Source organism: Syngnathus scovelli, chromosome 2 (assembly GCF_024217435.2).
Source record: "Syngnathus scovelli strain Florida chromosome 2, RoL_Ssco_1.2, whole genome shotgun sequence".
In the NCBI taxonomy this organism is placed as follows: Eukaryota; Metazoa; Chordata; class Actinopteri; order Syngnathiformes; family Syngnathidae; genus Syngnathus; species Syngnathus scovelli.
Genome location: NC_090848.1, coordinates 754,523 through 772,480, shown reverse-complemented (window position 1 = coordinate 772,480; position 17,958 = coordinate 754,523). Strand labels below are relative to the sequence as shown.

General features: G+C 43.2%; 4 protein-coding genes across 4 annotated transcripts in view; 1 reads left to right on the top strand and 3 right to left on the bottom strand.

Moving 5' to 3' along the window:
* Positions 1–5,644: 5,644 nt before the first annotated feature.
* Positions 5,645–6,956, bottom strand: LOC125987967 (snaclec rhodocetin subunit delta). The gene is made up of 7 exons (XM_049752657.2): positions 6,850–6,956; positions 6,670–6,726; positions 6,568–6,592; positions 6,407–6,492; positions 6,197–6,331; positions 5,981–6,110; positions 5,645–5,896 (listed from the first exon to the last, which is right to left on the bottom strand). The coding sequence occupies exons 2-7, from the start codon at positions 6,724–6,726 to the stop codon at positions 5,829–5,831; spliced, it is 501 nt and encodes a 166-aa protein (XP_049608614.1). The 5' UTR covers positions 6,850–6,956; the 3' UTR covers positions 5,645–5,828.
* A 2,870-nt stretch (positions 6,957–9,826) lies between these two features.
* LOC125987965 (galactose-specific lectin nattectin) lies at positions 9,827–11,370 on the bottom strand. Its single transcript, XM_049752651.2, has 7 exons — positions 11,230–11,370; positions 11,098–11,151; positions 10,996–11,011; positions 10,834–10,919; positions 10,584–10,718; positions 10,261–10,372; positions 9,827–10,095 (listed from the first exon to the last, which is right to left on the bottom strand). The coding sequence occupies exons 1-7, from the start codon at positions 11,335–11,337 to the stop codon at positions 10,022–10,024; spliced, it is 585 nt and encodes a 194-aa protein (XP_049608608.1). The 5' UTR covers positions 11,338–11,370; the 3' UTR covers positions 9,827–10,021.
* LOC125987971 (galactose-specific lectin nattectin) overlaps positions 11,332–17,958 on the top strand; it is a 56,128-nt gene continuing 49,501 nt past the window's right edge. The window contains exon 1 of the mRNA XM_049752662.2: positions 11,332–11,341. The gene's annotated coding sequence lies outside the window, so the exon portion shown is untranslated. The remainder of the gene's footprint in view (positions 11,342–17,958) is intronic.
* LOC125987976 (galactose-specific lectin nattectin) lies at positions 14,570–16,155 on the bottom strand. Its single transcript, XM_049752667.2, has 7 exons — positions 16,016–16,155; positions 15,820–15,876; positions 15,706–15,724; positions 15,544–15,629; positions 15,266–15,403; positions 14,970–15,081; positions 14,570–14,823 (listed from the first exon to the last, which is right to left on the bottom strand). Exons 2-7 carry the CDS (start codon positions 15,874–15,876, stop codon positions 14,759–14,761), a joined length of 477 nt encoding a protein of 158 aa, XP_049608624.1. The 5' UTR covers positions 16,016–16,155; the 3' UTR covers positions 14,570–14,758.

The window sequence follows — 17,958 nt, the reverse complement described above, 5'->3', positions numbered from 1 at the left end:
CTCCGTCATTTTGTGTTTTGTACCATTTGCAGCATTTTGCCGTTTTAGGGGGCGATTTTCTTTTTTTTTTTCTTTTTTTCTTTAGGAGAGAATATTGGTGGTTTATGATGCTGCAATGATTAGGAGTTCAGCCCCAATATGGAACAACCGCTCAGCATCCGCCAGTTGGTTGGGGAATGGGTCCCGGTGGGGATATGAGCCGGGATCAAAAGTAAAGTAAAGCTCCAGAGCGGACTCAATAGACGGATTCCTTATGTGCGTGCGCATGCGTGCGTGCGTGCGTGTTCCGCCACTGTAACTGGCGTGTATTTAGAGATTTTGCATATTCTTTCTTTAGGAAGGAATTGTAATTGCAATTAGAATTAAGTATGATGTCAATCAATCAGTGATAATGTGTGATTATTATAAAGGTCAAACGCAATTGAGTGTCGAAATGTCAAACTCATTCATGTCATAGCCCACGGTTTAGTTGGAGGGGTGTTACATTTCCAAAAAAGTCTAGTCTGTATTATTGCATGATTGCCACTTGATTTGATTGTTGTTAATGTTCGCTCTGCTGTTCTGACAGCGGCTGAGTGGCTATCACAGTCGAGGTGTCTCGACTTGACTGTGTATTTTACGTTGGTGAATAATGAAGGACCCATGCAGGTTCTCCCGTTGAACTACATGCTCTGATTTCCATCGGACCCAAAACGCACCACAGCCGTCAGCGTGTCACTGATAGTAAAAGCACACAGCAACTGGTGATGTGCATTCCAGTTCTTTTAAGTGAACTGAACTTTTAGAATCAGTTCATTCGAAAGATTCGTTCAACGAATCGTCCCCCCCCCCCCACACACACACACACAGAACAGGAAAATGCGTCACTGACTCGTCTCGTTCGTGGACGGCAAATGACGTCACTGACTCGTAAAGTCCCTCTTCCATCTATCGCTCGCTGCTGATTAGTCGTTCGCCCGAAGATTCACGAGTGAGTGACAGATAGCATTGCTGCTATACTAGCCAACACACGTTATGCCGACATTGTTGTTTTAATTTTGTATCTGTTGGGTGTTATTGGTTATAGTTGATGGTGTTATTATTCCGAATGTGTTTGAATAAAAGGTTGATAAAAAAAAACCGTTATGCCTACGTTTGTTATTTTGGGGGACACCAACTCATATAACAACGTAAAACACACACATGTATATCAAAGTCAAAGTCTGCTTTATTGTCAATTTCTTCACATGCCAAGACACACAAAGAGATCGAAATTACGTTCCCACTATCCCACGGTGACAAGACATAGTTCACCATGTACATACAAGTAAACAACACAAGAAAATAAAACAAGAAGGCACAAACAATGAATAAATAAGAGTGATGAATAAATAATAAATACATAATAATATATACATATTGTCATATAAAACAGTTAACCAAATGTCATATTTGTATGTTTTGATTGGCGAATATAAATACAAGGGTTAGGGTTAGTGAACGAATCACTTCGTTCTTTTTCAGTTCATATGACTTTAACCAGTAGATGTCGGTAATGCGCATTGAGCCTGGTGCCACCTCGCCGTAAATCAAAACGAAGAAGAAAATGACGTCACTTCCCGGGAACGAATCGTGACTTTCCCGTTCGCGAACGAGTTAATGGGTGAACTGCCTTCCTTCCCGTGCATCAACCGATCAGTCAGTGAACGTGTTGCGTCTCCCTCCAGGCGTGAACTGTGGAAGCCAGAATGTCGATTGACCATTTGCCAAGGAAAGAAAGAACCACCACTTCTTTTATGCGCGTTTTCTCCAAGCTAACGGCTAACTTTGCGTCGTTATGCAACAACGGGGAGATAGATGATGCTTCTCTTTGGGTCATCTTGATTTTATAACACTTGTAGTAGTTTTTAAATAACGTGCATATATATACGTTAGGCAACGTTAGGCATATATACGCCTAAATATTGTTATCCAATATATCTACTGCAATTTCACATTACATTGCTGGTTTGAAATTTACTTTTAATATTATTTTTTTTTTTAATAAACATTCATGTTAAAACTTGTCTGGTGTTTTATTCCTTGTTTTTATGTTCGCCAATTAAAACATAAAAATCAGACATTTGGTTAACTGCTTTATATGACAATATGTGTGTAGGTACACCTCATGGACACTTCAATAGGAACACTACACGAGAAAAAAAAAAAGAATAAATAAATAAAGGGTTAATTGCACAATAAAAGCACATATATGCATCTTCTCACGCCTGGGATCGAACCATGTTCTTACCGAGCAAGTGCCGGTGACATTATCCAGTCGGCTATTTCGACCTGGCACCTTTTTGCCGTCTGCACTCTTTTGTACTAGTGATGTGCATTCCCGTTCACTCAAAATATTTGTTCAAAAGAATCGTTCACCAAATCGTTCACTACACTTTATTTATTTATTCTTTTTTCTTTTTTTTTACCTTGTGTAGTGTACTTATTGTAGTGTCCATGAGGTGTACCCAATCACAGGCCACTTCAATAGGGAAAAAGCTTAAGTGAAAGGGAAAAGTGCCACACCCGCCCTCACCCCCACCTTCCGATTGGCTGTTTGATCTGTATCAATATAATATAAATATTATGGTCATATCACGGTGTACCTAAGGGAGTGTCCGTGTGATTCCCTCGTTAAGCGCACCTGCGTGAAAAGTTTTAGCTTCTGCGGAAGGTAAAAGGAGCTAAAACTTTTCACGCAGGTGCACTTAACGAGGGAATCACACGGACACTCCATTAGGTACACTGCCATTTTCAAGTGTACCAAATAACAGGCCACTTTATTAGGGAAATATCATGGTCATATCACGGTGTACCTAATGGAGTGTCCGTGTGATTCCCTCGTTAAGTGCACCTGCGTGAAAAGTTTTAGCTTCTGCAGAAGGTAAAAGGAGCTAAAACTTTTCACGCAGGTGCACTTAACGAGGGAATCACACGGACACTCCATTAGGTACACTGCCATTTTCAAGTGTACCAAATAACAGGCCACTTTATTAGGGAAATATCATGGTCATATCACGGTGTACCTAATGGAGTGTCCGGGTGATTCCCTCGTTAAGTGCACCTGCGTGAAAAGTTTTAGCTTCTGCAGAAGGTAAAAGGAGCTAAAACTTTTCACGCAGGTGCACTTAACGAGGGAATCACACAGACACTCCATTAGGTACACCGCCATTTTCAAGTGTACCTAATAACAGGCCACTTTATTAGGGAAATATCATGGTCATATCACTGTGTACCTAAAGGAGTGTCCCTCGTTAAGCGCACCTGCGTGAAAAGTTTTTGGTCATTTTCACGTTCTACAGGAGCTAAAACTTTTCACGCAGGTGCACTTAACGAGGGAATCACACGGACACTCCATTAGGTACACCGTGATATGACCATGATATTTCCCTAATAAAGTGGCCTGTTATTAGGTACACTTGAAAATGGCGGTGTACCTAATGGAGTGTCCAAGAAAGTGTAGTGAACGATTCGGGGAACGATTCTTTTGAACAAATATTTCGAGTGAACCAATTCTAAAGATTCAGTTCACTTTATAACTGGAATGCACATTACGAGTACAAAACAGTGCAGACGACTACGTATTATCCGGTCGAATTAGCTGACTGGTTAGTGACACGGGCTCTTGCTCGGTAAGACCTTGGTTCGAGCCCAGGTCTAAGTATGAACATAAGTATTTCTTTCATTGTGCTATTAGCCCTTTAATTATTTATTACCTCGTGTAGTGTACCTACTGAAGTGTCCATGAGGTTTACCTACACACGTATTGTCATATAAAGCAGTTAACCAAATGTCTGATTTTTATGTATTAATTGGCGAACATAAAAACAAGGAACAAAACACCAGACAAGTTTTAACATGACTGTTTATCAAAAATAATAATATTAAAAGTACATTTCAAACCAATAATCCAATGTGAAGTTGCAGTAGATATATTGGATAACAATATTTAGGCGTATATATCCATACACGTTATTTAAAAACTACTACAAGTGTTATAAAATCAAGATGACCCAAAGAGAAGCATCATCTATCTCCCCGTTGTTGCATAACGGCGCAAAGTTAGCCGTTAGCTTGGAGAAAACGCGCATAAAAGAAGTGGTGGTTCTTTCTTTCCTTGGCAAATGGTCAATCGACATTCTGGCTTCCACAGTTCACGCCTGGAGGGAGACGCAACACGTTCACTGACTGATCGGTTGATGCACGGGAAGGAAGGCAGTTCACCCATTAACTCGTTCGCGAACGGGAAAGTCACGATTCGTTCCCGGGAAGTGACGTCATTTTCTTCTTCGTTTGGATTTACGGCGAGGTGGCACCAGCTTCAATGCGCATTACCGGCACCTACTGGTTGAAGTCATATGAACAGGAAAAAAGAACGAATCACTTTAGGAAGTGATTCGTTCACTCGCGTTCACTGAGAAAAAAAAAAAAAAAAAAAAAAACAGCAACGTAATTTCGATCTCTTTGACATGTGAAGAAATTGACAATAAAGCAGACTTTGACTATGACTTAAAGCAGGGGGTGTCAAAGTCGTTTTTTGGGCGGGCCGCATTGTAGTCATAGCTTCTTTCGGAGGGAGGGAGGGCCATTATGACTGTCAACCCAAATCAATGTATGAGCACCTCGTATTATATACAGTCAAAGCGACAAAACAAACTGACAAATAACTTGTTTTCAAAACAGATGAGTAAAAACTGGTCAAATATTTTTCAAAAAAGATATTAAATGTGAAGACAATTTTCAATTCTAGTAATGACACACAAATTTGATGCACAATTTGTCTTCAAATGATGTGGCGGGCCGTATCTGGCCCCCGGCCGGGCCTTGAGTTTCAAACTCGATTTAATCCGGTTACTGGATTAAATCGAGTTTGAAACTCTCTTTCCTGAATGCCAAGCAAGCATCACATCTGCGAGAAAGTAAGCTAAGGTCCATCCCTACAGTGTCAGGTGGCAACAGTCGAACGAGGGGAGTAGCGGCGGCACTTGTTTATGTTCCCATCACACCGATATAGTGCACACACTATCTCTCTTCTCTCCTGTTTTGGGCTGCGACATGCTGTAAATGTCAAATATGTGGTTTAATAAGGTTGAGAAACACTGCATAAGAGGCGCAATAATAATTACCTGTAATTAGCACCTGGAAACTGGTTGAAGGGATCCTATAGAAGCCTCGAGCAGAGCTAAACTAAGGGAGTGTTCTTTTCCTGCTCTAGGTGGCGCTCCTGAGCCATTTTGTTTTCATCAACTTAAAGATACCGATGAAAATTTGCTGAGTTTTTGTGCATGTTCAGGGTGTAAAAAATGCAAAGCGTGTGTAGAAAAAGAAACGATTCCTTCAAAACAATTGGCACTTTGCAGCGGCCTCTTTACCATTTTAACTTGACCCATAAGAGCTGACTTTGATTTTCTATAGACGTGCTACACATATTGCGTAGCACTAGAAAAGTAGCGTCAAAGGAGTCTTTGGTGCTGGCTGACCTGTATATAAAGAGATGGCTTGAGCTAGCCGTTCCATTTCTACATTGCCGTCGTGTGATTTTCTATCTTTGGAGTACATAAGTGCCCGCGAATCGCTCTGACCTTCTGCGTGCCGTAAACAACAAATAGAAAAATACACACGTTGATGCCGAGACAGATTCCTTCATTTATTAGAGAGGGAGAGAGAAGCTTTCAAAGGGAAAGGAGCAGACATAATGCAGTACATCCAGAAACAGAAAGCCACCGCTGATGTCCTGGAGTGTCTCAGAAGAGACATCAAGAGCATAGAAAAGACGCTGTTGGAGAATACACGATGTCGACTGTTGGGACTTAATGCACATCGGTGACGCAAACATATGGAACTGTTGAAGTGCAGTCCACGTCATTCCAGAAAAGAGCTGCAAAACAACACGGGAAAGAGATTTAGACATCCGCGTATAGTCTTCGCCTTGATAGACATGAAAAGAGCAGTAAAAACGTACTGTCTGTTCCGGTATTTGTCACCACACAGTCTTCAGCGGCACTGTTAGGGGCGTCGACATCTTCAAACGCCCTAAAACCCGCAGGCGGTAGGGGGGAAGGTGAACCATCGGTCCACACAAAGGTTGCCTCCTGGAAGACCAAGTTGCATACGAATAAATCACGCATCACAATCACGACGGCTTTGATTTCCATGATTGTGTGAGCTGATGCTTTACAGTCGCTTGGTCATTGAATCCAATCCAGGCAGTCTGAGATGCTCCAAGTTCCATGTCGACCAGCGCAAGAATCACCGCATGTTCAACTGAGCTTAAGATGGACGCCAGATTGCCTCCGATAGCTTGGCAGGCTAGCTAAACAAACAAAGATACAAATCGGGTCAGAGCTTTACCGCGACGTAAATGTTTTCACACCACGACTGTATTTACTTCCGCATCGTCGAAAGTTCGATCCTCCTGCACGATACGGAAACAGCGGTCATTCAGCCGAACCCAGTGCTTCGGACAGCAAGGTACTAAAAAACAGGTGAATTGACATCAACCGCGCAAGTGCAAACAGGTGACAAAGCTACAAAGTCACCGGTACCAACCTTTAACGACACCTCCACTGGACCACTGTCGAAGACACAAACATTGTTCACTCTTTGAATGATGGAGATGTGTGACAAATGCCAAAAAGCATTTTCACTTACCACGCCAGTCAACAGTCCACTGATCCCACACAGGAGAAGCAAGGAGCGAAGAGCCATCTGCGCGAGGACAGCAAAAAGATGAAAAAACGTCACATTCTACACTTCATTGACCTCACGTCATTGCTTTGGCTTTGCATGTTGATGCTAAAGTCGCAGGCTTAGGCTCTCATGTCGTGTTACCTTTGCAGTCGCGATGAATGCTTGAGGCTGAAGATGTGTGCAAGACGACGACGACGAGCGTTCCTTTTATATGCGGGGTGGAAACAGCTCAGGAATGTTGAAGGTGTCGCTTGTGTCACGTGACGCATCCGACGGGTTCGAGTCCGCCTCGAGGAAACAATGGCAATGACAAAGAGAGCCACCAAACTCAAAATTAACAGCGACTTTGTCATTGCATGTCCACGGACGTAATATTGTGTCGGGCACATGCTTGCTGAGTGAGGCTTAACCTGCAGCACAAAGTCCAAAGCTCTCCTGTAGAATCATCATTGGGACTTTGGTTCAAATTTGGACATTGAACAACATTTGCCATCAAGCCTAACTCGCACTATTTTGGGCTCTCCTATTTTTGAGTGGCAGGCAGGGTTAGGGTTCAGATTAAGATGTTACTTTGACTCAAAAAGTCAGGAATGCCAAAATGAGACGAGGCGTTGGAGAGGCAGGGCAGTGTTCTTGCTCACCAGGAAATACTTTTGGACTTCTTGCTTAATTAGCTACGTTTGACGCCTACACTCACTCCCGTGTCGCACCCCGAATGCAATTTTGTGTGCTCTGAAGCAAAGGATGAGTCAGCCAAGTGTTGTGTGATGCTGCGCCACGTTGGCAACATGAACTGGTTAGGCTGGGACCACGTTGGCTGAAGAAAAAAAAACAACCTGCGAGAGTTTGACAAAATTCCTGGCTGCCATCGGAAGTTGCACATCAGTCGAAGGTTAAGCGGCGGCGGCGGCGGCGGCAGCTTGAGCGTGTCATCAGATGTCAACATTTCACTCCCTCTGTAATGAATTCCTTGAATAAGGCGTCGTACGTGATACGTGCCAACTGTCTCAAACACACATAACAGGAGGGAGTGACAACTGTAGACAAAACGCACCTTGAAATGTAATCAGCTTCCCTTTAGAGTCACACCCCAACCTAAATTCATCTGCGGTGACGTCAATGCTGATTGGTCGCTTGGTATGGTATGCTACTCGTCCTGCCTAATTGTCTTAACTAGCGTTTAAAATGTTCAGGGTAATTAAAGACGCCTGTCGTTTGGGGCGTCGCCTCACCCGTGTTGTGACAGCGGCTCGTTAAAAGCCTAATTGGCCTTCTTTTTCATTTTTGGTGTTCCTGACTAGCCTAGCTAATGACTTTGTGTTTTATTTAACTTGTCGAATGACTTACGTCAAATCACCTTCATGGGAGCGTGTGTACGTGTGTATATGGGCCAACTGTATAAGACTTTTGTTTATTCATTCACATTCCCAGCAAATCTGGTTATTTTAAAGGTGGGGGATTGATTGTCAATTATTGACTAGAGAGACATCTCATTTGCATATTTCTGACTTTTTCTTTGGTGATGTGACGTAATACGTGTTGGGAGTTGGGATGGACGGGTCCAAACAGCGTTTCAATTTTAAACATGGCGTCGTCATGAAACCATTTTTTGTTACGTAGGCTCATTAGGAAACCATCACACCTTTACGCATGCAAAAAAGAAAAAATGTTTGGCCGCTCAGAACACGTACCTGGCACGAAGACACGTAAATAACCGATTGGAGAATACGTGACCCACAGTGAGGGTGTGCTGAAGCAAACGAGACATTTGACCTTGTCAAAGAGGATTCTTGAACCGGGATCAAATCCGTACATTCGTCATCTTTCCAACTATTTTCTCCGCAACGTGTCCTGCTACTTGGCTGCCGAAAATCTCAACTGGTCAGCAGTCGGTCTATTAAAAAGAGTACAAGCCACGCTTACACTTGCGTTAGTTAACATGAGGTGTCTGGTCATTTTTCCTTTTGGATGTAAATGACCTAGTCGTGGAAGAAATCAATATGGCTCAAGTAAAGCGTAGGACTGGAAGAGGTCTTCTTGAAAAGTACTTCTTCCCTCCGAACATGTAAACCGTGTTGAACTCTAACGTCTTTAGATGGTTTCTCCAGTGTTTATTTTGTGTTTTCAATCATTTGATAGATACATATCAACCAATCAATAACAAAAAAGTTGTTCTCTGCGATGATTGTTAGAGATTTGCTCACTCCAACTTATTTTGCAAGAACCACACGGGAGACAAGTAAGTCCTTTTAGACACCTGCAGGTGGAGAGTCCGTTCGTCGCTGTGCGTGCAGCGATGTTCGAATGGAGGTCTGAACTCTCCGCCCTGCAAGGGCATATTTATTAAGAGAAACAGAGTGGGGGTTGAGAGTTGACAGGTTTGGTGAACCCCCGGCCTCTGGTAAGATCAGAGCAGGGGGTGTTTTACGATGTTGCGGGAAACAGAACAACTTTGATTGCTTCCTCTGCAGCTGGTCAATCAAGCAGAGAATGCAACCACTTTATTTTACTGCGTTGTGAGAGCAAGACAAGATTGGTTAATCATTATAGTCTACATTCCAACATAATCCGATGATAACGATAACCTGGAAAACCCTAACATCGATGATCCCTTCTCCAAGCTACTGCTGCCATGATGAGGCTTTCACATAGGAGCGCCAATTGTTACAAAGGCTTTCTCGAGACATTAACTGCGTGTGGCTATTAGCGCTGAACTCCAAAATCTTTATTAATGAGGCTCATTTGCATAAAGGGGGGCAATTTCTCCATCAACGACATGTAAGCTATTGTATCTCCGCAAACAGCTTTCCCTTGTGTGTGTGCGCGTGTGTGCGCGTGTGTGTGCGCGTGTGTGTGCGTGTGCGTGGTACCAGGTAGCGACTGGTGGTTATATACCACTGTGGTAGAGGGCCTTGGGGTTTTCTGCCTAGCAACACCCCTGCTTGGTCCAATAAGTCGCTTTAAAAAAAATAATAATAATTGTGTCTGGTTTGGCTTTACCGGCGTTTGGTTTCATTCGATGCGTGTGTGTCACTTTATGTCAACTAATGAGATGTTAAGAAGTGGGTGACCATGAGAAAAAAACAAACACACTCATCAAGTAAAGCAACAAACAAAGTGCATTGACAGATTCCTTCATTTATTTCAGATACCCTTTCACCTTCCAAATTTGATTGCCATCAAGAGAAATTGAATTGCTGAGAAGATCATAGATAGATACAAAGATACCGCTGGAAATCTGCTGTTGTATCAGAAGATTCTCAAAATATTGCAAAAGACATTTTTCGAGAACCATGTACGGTAGCTGAGCTGATTAGTGACGGTGTGCCTCTTTCATGCAAACAAAGTAATTCATATCCGTGCAGCCGTCGTCGTTCCAAAGTTCATCTGTGGAGGGAGGGAGTGAAAGAGAGAAAAAACATTAGCAAGGTGGGATTCACTGTCAATAGCTACCAGCTGTATTTTCGACAGACGTTCATCACTTTCCGATCACGTTGCGCAAAAACATTTGACACCGCTTAAATAGCCCAGAGTAAAAGAAAACATTCTTACTGTCGTCACTAATCTCAACACAGTCTTCGGTGCCCTCAAAGTTGTCGGGCTGAGTCGTGCCGTATGCTGTAAAGTCCAAAGGTGAGCCGTCAGTCCACAGGAACGTTCCCTCCTGCAATGAAGTCAGACGTATAGATCACAAGAGCAATAAGACATCTGTCAAAAGTCAAAGGAGATGGCGAGCCGGCAGTGTGGCCAAGAAACAGGAAAAAAAAAAAAGACCAATCGAGTTGATGACGAAAGACAACACGAGTTCCTTTCCGGCGAAGAATCAAAGAAGCGCTACTGTTGCATGAGCCCTTTTGCCTTTGTCGAGGAATCACCTGAATGGCATCGCTGAGTCCGATCCATGTGTCTAGAATGGGATCGAACTGTTCCCGAATCAGCTCGACGACCAATGCGTGCTCTTTGGCGTCGAGGACGGAGGCCAGGTTCCCGCCTTTGAGTATGCACACATGCTGACGGGAACACACACACACACACACACACACACACAAAAAAGAACAATTGTGAGTCCGCTTTGTTTTTTCAAAAGCCATTTCATGGATAGAGAGAACACGAGCTGATGATTACCTCAGCATCAACAAAAGTTCTCCGCTGCGGTACAAACATGAAACAGGAATCATCCAACTGAGTCCAGCCCTTTGGACAATAAGTCACTGTAATACAAATGGTTGATTTCAATTTCAAAAACGTCCCAAAAAGAAACATCAAAAGTTGAGAGCAGTAACAAACCTTCTGGGAAGGCCAACTGAAAAGAGGAAAAGACATGGTTAAAAACGGACTGGGATCCGCTCGACGTGCCGTCGAGATAGTTAGGAAAGATTTTGCACTTACGACTCCTGCCAGAAGCCCACAGAGAAGGAACACCGAGCGAAGTGCAAATCCCATCTGTCCAATGACAGAAAAACATTTCAGTGGCTCTTCATCTGAGTTTCATCAAATGGCTGTAAAGCTGTGTCATGTTACCTCTGCAGATCTGATGCTTGATCGATGTTGAGTGGAAGTGAAAAGAAGGAAGAGGAGCAATGCTTTTATAGGATGGCTTGACGCAACTCTGGAATGCGCCGCTCGCATCAACGTCAGGTGACACGTTGGACCAGTTTCTGTCCCAACTCAATTTAGAAAGACAATGTTTCCAAAGTGCTAGCTAGACTGACTTCTAGAGGCATTTAATGTGGCAACTTCCCGCTCGAGACAAAAACGCCCTTTTTGCGTGTCCTTTTTGTTGTTTTTTGAAAAAATTCATTGATGTCAACCTGCAACTTTTTGGGCCGGGCGCTTGACGGGGTCCGATCGCCCTCTGTTTAAACGCCTCTCACGGAAAACATTGGCTTCTCTCATATTCACGTGAGATTAGAGAAGGTCAACCAATATGTTACATTCAATTTGATTCATTAAAGGTCCTTCAAATAATAGAGAATGTGCAAGACTTTGCAGTCACAGGGGTGGGGTGGGGTGAGGTGGGGTTGGATTGGTGCCGCAGCGCAGCACACAAGGAAATGTACTGGCTTAATTAGTTAAATGACTTCCTTGGAATCAGGAGAATGATAAGTGACTACCCCACAAAACAAAACAAAAAATTCTGGAGGACGGGTCTTGTCGGTTTGCAGTTACAGCACAGGTACATTTTGAAGGTGAGAACTTGCATTCTCACCACAAGAAAGACTGAGCTCAGACCTTCAAATCTCGAAGCCCCCCCTCCCATTTTCCAGTCGACGCTGCCGTGCAACTTCTGACATCATTAGCATGTCTACGGAAAAGGAGTTTGGTCTGCTTCTGCTTGCATTGCATTCCCGTAAAAATATTTTTATTCTCACATCAAATAAAAATAGAAATAAACAAACAAACAAATCAATAAATACACCGAAAAAAATATAGACGACTGCATTTTTGATCAATATAATTGAAATAAATGTGACAATACTTGAACGATACCTTAAGATTCTTTTCTTAACAACCAAACATTTCTTCTCCTTATCCGAACACACGACCCCATCTGAAAAATTCAGAATGTTCCGCAAGTCATGTCGTTCAACCAAAAGGTGAAGTCAGTTCTTTATTCTTGGCAAGTTGAAAAACAACGTCATTTATTTTGAGAGCGTTAGGGTTCGCTGCAATGGCCCGCAGGAAAGGCTGTCAAAATGTTGAAGTCATCTCACGAGATCACAAAGAATAATGAGGACTCCAAAGTGCACTGAGGCCTCGCCGCCTTCCTTCCTTCAAACAAACAAACAAACAAACAAACATCTTTTCCCTCCAAAGGAGGTTTTGGGTGGTGCAGGTGAGGTGAAGTCCAATTAAGTGGTACGTGTGGCTGAATCACGGCAACGCCAACGCTAGCTCGCCTTGCTGTGAACGCAACAACACGCCCTTCAAGTTGAATGACGCAAACATGGCAGTGACTCGAAAACTTCATAATTGTCGCCACACCTGTGATAAATGAATTTCAGCGAACATCTGTGAAATGTTGCAGCGCTTCAACCTCCGCCAGATACATACATACGTCAATGCTGCGCCGTTGTTTGGTATGCCACTTGTCCTGTTTAACTACGGCAATCAAAGTTGGCTCCAGGTGAAACCTGTTACATCTCCAATGAGCCCTGCGTTTGCTGCTTCAAATATGGCGGCGGCGGCGGCGGCGACTTGCATTTTGAAACTCAGAGTTGTCACAATTACGGAAGTAAAGCCTGAGTTGGGCGCAGGGCTATTTTTCTGCCCATTTCAAGTCTGGCTTATCTCATACGATTGCGTTTACATCCACACACAGAGCACGTGATAGAGCCTTCATGAGAAGATGAAATGAAAGCAACAGGTGCTGCTTTTGGCTCATGCTTAAGGAAATATCTATGAATAGTTCATTAAAGAGGAGTTGCCTTTTGATTTATTCGTTCTCGATCCATCCGTCCGTCCGTCCGTCCGTCCGTCCGTCCGTCCGTCCATCCGCCCGCCCGCCCGCCCGCCCATCCATCCATCCATCCATCCATCCATCCATCCATCCATCCATCCATCCATCCATCCATCCATCCATCCATCCATCCATCCATCCATCCATCCATCCATCCATCCATCCATCCATCCACCCAAATAAATGTACGAACATCTCATATTAGATACAGTATAGGCTACACAACAAACTGATGACTAATTTGTTTTGAAATCAGAGACGAGTCAAATCTTCAAATGTTTAAAAAGATGAATGGTAATGACAAACATCTCTATTTTCCGAACAACATTTCCAATTGTAGTAGTGATACAAAGTCCATTCACAAATAGAATTTGGCCAGAGTTTGACACGGCTGCCTCAAAAGCTTCAATTCACCACTATTGTCCAATTTGACAAAAAGTCGTATGACTGTAAGCGTGGCGTAGAAATGAGGCAAGTGTTATGTTTGTCTTTCACAAATATGAAACAGAATGGATGTTGCCTGTCTGGGAGCTCAGCAGCCCATATTTCCCATCGGATACGTCAAGCATGTAACCTGTTCAACCCGTTCCCCCGGAATAAACAAAGGTTTCAAAGCTTGAGATGTAATTGTCTTTGCCCGTGTAGGTAATTGCTGCTTTGTCTCCGCCCACACAGCACAACAGGTTCAAGTTGTTGTCATTGTTGTCGCCAAGTGCAGCTGGAAAATTTGCATCGATTGAACAGAGCGCAAAACCGGACTGCCAATCGTCTAATCGGTAAAGAAGCGAGTTGGTCTGGCGCCACGTTGTCATTTAATGAGTCACCGATCGATTAAGGGATTCTGATGCCCGCTGGGAATGTGGCAGTCGTCATAAACGACCTTCTCTTTGGCCTTAGATTGATATTGGATGGATGGACACGTCATCAGCAGTTCATTCCAGAAGTGGACAAAGATGAAATGTCGATTGCAAGCAGTCCGTTCGAAGCAATAGCCGTTTGTGATTGAACGAAGCTCACAGGGCACACATACGTAGACAATCACACCTACGGGCAATTCGGAGTGCTAAATTGGCCTACTGTGCATGTTTTGGGGATGTGGAAGTAAACCCGAGTAGGCACGGGGAGAACATGCAAACTCCACGCAGCAAGGCAAAAGCTGGAATCCAACCCGCAACCTCTGTACTGTGAGGTGGACGTGCTAATCACTTCGTTATTATTATTATTATATGTGTGATCAACGTATGACTGTTTTTGACTCGAGGCTTTATTATTATTATGATTATTGTATGCGCCATAAATACAGGACTGTTTTTGACCGTGGGTTTGACGGAATTTAGTATTGGTAACACGCACGCACACAAGCATACATATCTTCTTAGACATACACACAAACACATGTGATGCATATAAAGATTCCTTCATTTATTGGAGAGATGACAAAATAGTTTGAGAACCAAAAGGAAAAGAAGAAGATAGGTTGTAGGACATCAAGTTAAACCACTTCAAATGTATCTTGCCAAGGAAAAGCATCAAGATGGAGGTCAATAGTTTCCATGCAGCTCCAGGTGTGACACCAAGAGGGTTGATTCTTTACCACAGGTTGATGGAGCAGAGGAAATCCTGTCTATCGGTGCAGGTTTCATCATTCCATTGGCCTGTGTGGATCATGAAAAATACCATACTGGTCATTTGTCAAAAATAAAACTTGGTCCAAATGCATGAATACACAGTTCATGTCTTTCTGTTACTTAAGACTTAAAGATAAGCGCTCCCCCCCCCCACCCAAAAAAAAAAGGCATACCTTCATTATCAATCTCAACACAATCTTCGTTGCCGGCGAAGTTGTCTGGCTGATTGGCTCTGAAGTCAAAGAACTTGGATTTTGAGCCGTCGGTGCGGACGAATTTACCCTCCTGCAAGACAAAAATACTTTTTGACGAGTCATTGCAAGAAGATAATTAACGTTATCTCCAATTCAACATCATTGAAGTTCTCCCACGACTATGACAAAAACATTCAATTTGACACTTCCCAGAAATGGGTGACAAGATTGAATCTGCTCAACAGTCGTTCACAGTGACATGTTGCACGTTGTACCGTAATTCCGTCATGGAGTCCAATCCAGGTGTCCACCACTGAACCGTTATTGGCGTCCCGAACCAGCTGGAAAGCGAGGGCATTTTCCACCGAATTGGAAATGGTGGCCAGAGTCCCACCTGCATTGTTGCACATACCCTGCACGTAGGGAGAGATGAACGACCGAGAACCAAAGGTCAAATGTCATTTCATGTCAACCTCAGGTTCATTGTACAGGCGATGATTTATGGATTGTAAAAGTGATTTTCAAGCACATCACAACAAGTGACGAGACATACCTCTGCAGTGGTGAAATTAAGTGCGTTGTCTCGATAGATAAAGCAGCGGTCCTCCAGCCGAACCCAACCAGCTGGACACTCGGGAACTACAAGACAGTTATTACTTTAGCAGGAAGATCCCCAAAAATAAAACGTCATGCCTGATTCAATTCAGTGACCAACCTGTCACGTTGACGGAGAACTGCAAAGAAAAGAGGCACATAGCAAAATGCATGAAATGAAGCCAAATGTATCAAGTGACAGACTTTGGACTTAGACTTTCTTTGTTTCACTTACAGCTCCAGTCAACAGTCCACTGATCCCACACAGGAGAAGCAAAGCTCGAAGGGCCATCTGCGCATTGACAGCAAAAAAAAACAAAACACATTTCACACTTCATTGACTTGCTTTGGATTAGTGTCTTGATACTAAAGTTGAACGCTAAGGTTTTTGCGGTATGAAAGGGAGTGTGAAAAGAGACTCGTCACGTTACCTTTGCAGTCGTGACGCCGGATGCTGAAGATGTGTGCAAGACGACGACGACGAGCGTCCCTTTTATACAAGTGGGATGGAAGGAGCCCAGGAATGTTGAAGGTGTCGCTTAGGTCACGTGACGCATCCGACGGGTTCTAGTCCGCCGCGAGGAAACTACGGCATACAAGTAATACACCAAAAGTTGAATTGATGGTTGACTTTGTTTTGATTGACTCGCATTTGGTGCGGCTATGATACAGAACGTGCTCATAACGCCACAAAGCTCTCCTGTAGAATACATGCAACATCAACTTATCGGACATTTCCCGTCAAGCCCACTTCGCAATAGTTTGGCTTCTCCTTTTTTGCTTCCATTTGGAGTGGAAGGGCGACTTCAGATAGGACGTTGCTTTGACTCAACAAGTCAGGAATGCAAAAAGAGACGAGGCGTCGGAGAAGCAGGCCAATGTTGTTGCGCACGAGGAAATACTTTCGGACTTCTTATTTAATTAGCTACGTTTGACTCCTACACTCCCGTGTCACACCCCGAATGCGATTTTGTGCGCAAATGATGAGTCAGCCAAGTGTTGTCTGACGGCGAAACTAACTGGCGTGACAGACGCTCGCTCGCTAGCTCGGTCGGACTGCGAGCTAGCTTGGGGGGGGGGGCTAGCTTGACGCAGATTTGAAAGGCAACTCATTAAGTTCACCTGCACACACATCCGGGACACTTTAAAGACAAACACAACTGGCAACCGATAGAGAAAAAATGCAACTTGCATGAACAAAGTCCCAAAATAGATCAAATTAGTCTAAGGCTTCAACTCATGCTTTTATTTTATTTCATTTTATTTTATATTATTTTATTAATTAACACTATTTCCATCCTTTTATTTAAAAAAAAGACATAATGTCAAAATGACAATGAAAAATATCAATATCCAAAAATGTACAACTCATTGCAAAGAAATTGATTCGTCTGCTTTCACAGAGGACTACAAAATTGGAGAATGTTTACTGTTAAAAGAGTGAAATTGCAAGAATTTGGATCGTTTTAAATCAAACAAGTTCTCCAAATGATTAAACGATTCTCAAAAATAATGATTCATTGTAGTATCGATTAATCGATTAAACGGCGCAGCTAAAAAAACAACAAAAAAAGACCTTTCCCTTGTAAGAAAAACACTTCACTCGAGGCTGTTCAACTGACATTTTTTTTTGGGAGGGGGGATAATCAAAAACAGCTTAGTTAGACTCTAGATTTTTTGTGTTGCCCTTTTATGTCTTTACTTTTTTTGTGTGTGTTTGTTTTGTTTATACGGGGAACACAATAGAAATAAGCCTGTCGGTCTTATTGTGTTTTTATCCTTTGTTTTTTTTTTTCAAATTAAATTTAAGTTTTAATTTTAATACGCACTATTTGTACTAGCACCGAATCTATTCCATCAATCTGATCATCTTCACCAACGAGCATTCCGGAGAAAAAGTTGCAGCTCTGCAGTGCACACGGCATGTTTGCAATGTACTCCGTGACGTGCGTGACGTGACGTCACGGCCACAAGAGGTCCAACTTTGACGAGTCGCTCGACACCCATCCCTCATTGTGAAACTTTTCTTCACTTTCCATCTAATTTATTCGCAGTGGCCAAACGTGCGACATTTGCCATTCCCAACAAGCAGGTGTGTCAACTGCGGGCCGGTTCAATCTACAAAATCGTCAGCATCACACTTTGGAAATGTAACGACCTTTGTTTGCAACACACCCAAAGTGCTTCCTTCCATTATCTGGTTTGCAACTCGGCCCGTGTAATTGGCCTTGCCATTGCATGAAACGCACTAACTATGAGAAGGACTTAATTGTTGGCGTCTGCCTGTTGAGGTGGAGTCTCCAACGGTGTCGTGACAGCAGCTCATTAAGTGCCTCATTTGCCTTCATCATTTACATTTCTGCTTACTGACTGC